At 35.2% G+C, this 5,367-nt stretch overlaps 1 protein-coding gene across 1 annotated transcript; it reads right to left on the minus strand.

Annotated features, from left to right (window-relative positions):
- Positions 1-2,993: 2,993 nt before the first annotated feature.
- On the minus strand, positions 2,994-5,053 carry LOC138883513 (uncharacterized). Its single transcript, XM_070164205.1, has 2 exons — positions 4,246-5,053; positions 2,994-3,829 (listed from the first exon to the last, which is right to left on the minus strand). Exons 1-2 carry the CDS (start codon positions 5,051-5,053, stop codon positions 2,994-2,996), a joined length of 1,644 nt encoding a protein of 547 aa, XP_070020306.1.
- Between the last annotated feature and the right edge of the window lie 314 nt (positions 5,054-5,367).

A 5,367-nucleotide genomic window follows, 5' to 3' on the forward strand; every position in this document is an offset into this window, starting at 1 on the left:
AGAAAATAATTTTCTTTAAAAAAAATTCATTTCTCGGGCTTGGGACCTCAGAATTCGATTCAGGGCATACGCCCAAGTCATTTTCCTACGGACCCTCCGGGACTGTCAAATTACGGGTCCGTTTACCGAAAATGTTGACTGAAGTCAAATTTATTCATTTTACAGCCAAAACTTATCATTTTTTGCAGATTTTCATATCTAAGCTTTTTGCTACGCGCCCAGACTGTGCATGCAAATCGAGGTGATGCTAAGTGAGGTTTTCAAGGCCTCGAAAATACGGGATTCAATTTAAAAGCAAGTGATGACCTTTTTGGGTCATCACACACACACACAAGGCTGCTCGAAAATACGGGATTTGAAACCTATTTGTCAAATGTTCTTGTGACATAAGGCTTCAAACGATGGCCATTCACTTTGAATTTGCTTCCCCCATTCATGTGTTGTATTTCAATGGCATCATAAGGGGATACTTTAGTTATGACATACGGTCCAGTCCATCGTGACTTAAACTTTCCTGGAAATAATCTCAATCGACTATTGTATAACAGAACACTATCTCCAACTCTAAAGCTTTTATGGCGAATGAACTTGTCATGCCATTTTTTTGTTTTTTTCTTTGTACAATTTAGCATTTTCATATGCTGTAAGCCTGAACTCTTCTAACTCATCAAGCTGTAGTAGACAATTTTTCCCTGCAACTGGCAAGTTTAAATTTAATAATTTTATAGCCCATATGCTTTATATTCCAATTCTACAGGTAGATGGCAAGATTTTCCAAAAACTAGTCTATAAAGAGATGTGCCTATTGGAGTTTTGAAAGCAGTTCTGTAAGCCCACAAAACATCATCTAATTTTAGAGACCAGTCTTTTCGAGAAGAACCAACAGTTTTTTCTAAAATTCTTTTAATTCTCTATTGGATACTTCTACTTGTCCGCTTGTTTGAGCATGATATGGAGTTCCTGTTTTATGAGTAACTCCATATCTTGACAACAAAGAAGCAAATTGTCTATTTATAAAATGAGTTCCTTGATCACTTATGATAACTCGTGGAGTTCCAAATCTAGAAAAGATATTTTTCTTGAGAAAATCGCAAACAACTGGAGCATCATTTTTTTAGTAGCAATTGCTTCTGCCCATTTTGAGACATAATCAACAGCTACTAAAATATATTCGCAACCATTTGAAGGAGGAAAAGGACCCATGAAGTCAATGCCCTAAACATCAAATATTTCACACACAATAATAGAGTTAAGAGGTATTTCATCCCTTTTTGAAATGTTACCGGTTCTTTGACATTGGTCACAAGCGGCAACAAAATATTTTGCATCTTTGAACACAGTAGGCCAGAAAAAACCAACTTCAAGTACTTTAGTTGTTGTCCTTCTTCCTCCGTAGTGTCCTCCTACAGCTCCATCATGGCAGTGACTTAAAATGTTGTTCATTTCTGTTTCAGGTACACATCTCCTGATTATGTCATCTGCACAAAATTTAAACAAATAAGGATATTCCCAATAATAATATTTTGCCTCTTTTTAAAGCTTTTTTATTTGATTGTAAGACAAATGTTTCGGAATCCATCCCCCGCTAAATAATTGGCAATATCAGCAAACCAAGGCGGTTTAGTTACAACCGTCGCGACTGAAAAGATATGCTCATCAGGAAATTCCTCTTGGATATCTAGTATTCCAGTAGGAGGATTCTCTAAACGTGGCAAATGATCAGCTACCTGATTTTTTGAACCTTTTCTATCTTTTATTTCGAGATCAAATTCTTGCAAAAGGAGTATCCATCTTAGCAATCTAGGTCTAGCGTCTTTCTTTGCTAATAGATACTTTAAGGCTGCATGATCGGTGAACACTGTAACCTTCGTTCCTATCAAATAAGAACGAAATTTGTCAAACACAAATACTACTGCCAATAACTCTTTCTTGGTTGTTGCATAATTCATTTGAGCTTCATTGAGGGTTCTGCTGGCATAGTATATGGGTCTAAAGATATTTTTTTTGTCCCAATATCGCTCCTACTATTATATCACTTGGATCATACATTATTTCAAATGGCTGGCTCTAATCAGGAGAGACAACAATTGGAGCATTAGTCAATTGTTCCTTGAGAAACTCAAATGCTTTTTTGCAATCATATGAAAATTCAAACTTAACATCTTTCATTAGTAGGTTAGTCAGAGGTTTTGAAATTTTTGAAAAGTCTTTTATAAACCTTCTGTAAAAACCTGCATGCCCTAAGAAACTTCTAATACCTTTAACAGTGGGGGGGGGGTAATCCTGCTATAAGATCAATTTTAGCCTTATTAACTTCTATTCCTTTAGCAGTGATTTTATGTCCTAAAACAATTCCCTCTGTTACCATAAAGGGACACTTTTCCCAGTTAAGAACTAAATTTATCTCTTCGCATCTTTTAAGCACCAAAGTTAAATGATAGAGACAATCTTCAAATGTCTTACCAAAAAGTGTGAAATTATCCATGAAAATTTCAAGAAACTTTTCAATCATATTTGAGAAAATTGCCGACATACAATGCTGAAATGTAGCAGGAGCGTTACAAGTCCAAATGGCATTCTTCTATAAGCATACATACCTTGAGGGCATGTGAATGTGGTTTTATCCTGATCTTCTGGGGCAATTGGTATCTGATTATACCCAGAATATCCGTCAAGAAAACAATAAAAACTATGGCCTGCAATTCTTTCAAGCATTTGGTCAATAAAAGGCAAAGGAAAATGATCTTTCCTCGTGGCATCATTAAGTCATCTGTAATCAATTCAGACTCTCCATCCTGTGACTGTTCTAGTAGGTATGAGTTCATTATTTTCATTTTTTATTACGGTCATACCTCCTTTCTTTGGTACTACCTGTACAGGACTTACCCAAGGCCTATCAGATATTGGATAAATGATACATGCGGCTAGAAGTTTCACCACTTCTTTCTTGACAACTTCTTGCATTGCTGGATTTAGTCTCCTTTGTGGTTGGACTATTGGTTTGTAATTTTCTTCCATGAGGATCCTATGCATACAATAGCTGGATAAATTCCTTTGATGTCTGCTATAGTCCACCCTAAAGCTCTTTTATGTTTCCTCAAGACCTCTATCGGTTTGTATTCCTGTTCTGGAGTTAAAGAAGATGAAATGATTACTGTAAATAATTCAGGTTCAAGAAAAATATATTTTAAATGAGAAGGAAGATTTTTGAGTTCAATTTTTGATTGAACTTCTTGTTGTGAGATTTTCTCATTTTCTGATTCTTTTTCCAATGTTTCAGCTTCTTCTCTGATTGTGGGATTTTCATCACTTGTGATACCTGACCTAACTAAACATCTTTCCAATGAATCAGTAATTAATTGATTATTCTTGAATTCATCTACAAGGTTATCTTGTAAGTCAATTTGATAACAAAATGATGATGACTCATTCCCAGAAAATTTCATCATTTTCTGCATATCAAAAATTACTCTCTCCTTATCAACTCGCAATATTAATTGTCCTTGATAAACATCAGTGATCGCTCTCCATGTTGCGAGAAATGGTCTACCTAAAATTAAAGGTACCTCAGTATTTTCTTCCATTTCATGTACTATAAAATCAACTGGGAATACAAATTTATCTATTCTAACGAGGACATTTTCAATTATTCCTTTGGGTCTTTTAGTACTTTGATCAGCTAATTGAAGAGACACACCAGTATCTTTCATTTCACCAAGTTCTAATTTCCTAAAAATTGAGAAAGGCATTAGATTTATTGAAGCACCCGAATCACATAATGCCTTTTCAAAGTGAGCACCTCCCACAGTACAAGGAATTGTAAAACTCCCTGGTTCACCAAGTTTCTATGGAAGCTTATTTTGAAGTATAGCACTACATTTCTCTGTAAGCTTAACAACTGAAACTTCTTCCAATTTTTTTTACTTGACAAAATTTATTTGAGAAATTTAGCATATGAAGGCATTTGTTTCAAAGCTTCTGTGAAAGGTATGTTAATATAAAGTTGAATTAAAATATCTAGAAACTTTAAAAACTGTTTGTCAAGATTTTCTCTTTTCATTTTTTGGGGAAACGGGAGGGGTACAGAGTGAGGATTTGTCTTCAATTCATTTTTTTGTACCTTTTTTCCTTTTTCTTTTTGTTCTTTTAGAAGTTCAGAGTCTCTTTTATTCTCACCTTCATTTACCTATTCCACTTCTTATGGTTTTCCTTGTCTATCTGCATATGGATCATCAAGAGTTTTACCTGACTGCAAAGAGATGGCTTTGAGGTGTTCCTTTGGATTTTTTTCGGTGTTGCTTGGTAGAGCGCCTTTTATTTGTTCAGACATGAGGGTTGCTAATTGGCTCATCTGAATTTCTAAATTCTTGATGGCTGAACTTTGACTTTCAACCTTCTCATCAGTAGCCTTAATGAATTTGTACATCATGTCTTCGAGGCTTTGCTGATGAGCTCTTTGGGGTGGTTGTTGATATTTCTGGAAATCTTGTTGCCCTCTATTTTGATTTTGAAAACTAGGTGGTCCTTGTACCTGCTGCTTTTGATTGAAAAATCTTTGAGGATTTTCAGCACCATTTGGGTTACTCCATTGGAATCCCAGATGTTTTTGTGCCATGGGACTACCGAATGGATAACTGTTTCTATACCCAATAATATTTACTTGTTCTTCATTTTGCGTTGAAGCTTGGCATTCATGATTGGGATGATTGCCTCCAAAAACGTCACAATTATCATGTTGAGATGATGATTTAGTATTTACCTGAAATGCCTCAACTTTTTGTGTTAGAGTTGCAATTTGTTGCGCTAATGAATTCCAAGCTTCAACCTGATTGACTCCTGCTGCTTTCTTAACAATCATTCTGTCAGAGGGCCATTGAACAGCATTTTCTGAAATTTCATTGAGTAATTGCATGGCATCTGCAGTAGTTTTGCTCATTATGAATCCTCCTAATGCTGCATCAATAACATTTCTAACAGAGGGTTTAAGACCATGATAAAAAAATATATAAATGTCAGGATCATGGATACCATGGTGTGGCCATTTTCTTAGCATTGATTTTAATCGTTCCCATGCTTGGTATACAGATTAAGTATCTGTTTGCAAAAAATTATTGATTTCTTGCTTCATTTTAAATGTTTTTGCAGGTGAAAAATATTTATTAAGAAATATTTGAGTCAATTGACTCCCATGTAGTGATTGAACCTCTTGGAAGACTTTGCAATCATATTTTGGCTTCACCTTTTAAAGAAAAAGGAAAAGGCCGCAACCTGATAGCGTCTGTTGTGACTACATTATACCTGCAAATTTCAACTAATTCAAGAAAATTAATTAGATGGATGTGAGGATCTTCACTCGCATCACCAGTA

Source organism: Nicotiana sylvestris, chromosome 12, assembly GCF_000393655.2.
Source record: "Nicotiana sylvestris chromosome 12, ASM39365v2, whole genome shotgun sequence".
Lineage (NCBI taxonomy): Eukaryota > Viridiplantae > Streptophyta > Magnoliopsida > Solanales > Solanaceae > Nicotiana > Nicotiana sylvestris.

Coding starts and splice junctions, on each gene's coding strand:
- LOC138883513 (XM_070164205.1), bottom strand. CDS start 5,053: ATGCTAAGAAAATGGCCACACCATGGTATCCATGATCCTGACATTTAT. Junction 3,830..4,245: donor AGCCATCTCTTTGCAGTCAG/GTAAAACTCTTG, acceptor TTGGTGAACCAG/GGAGTTTTACAATTCCTTGT.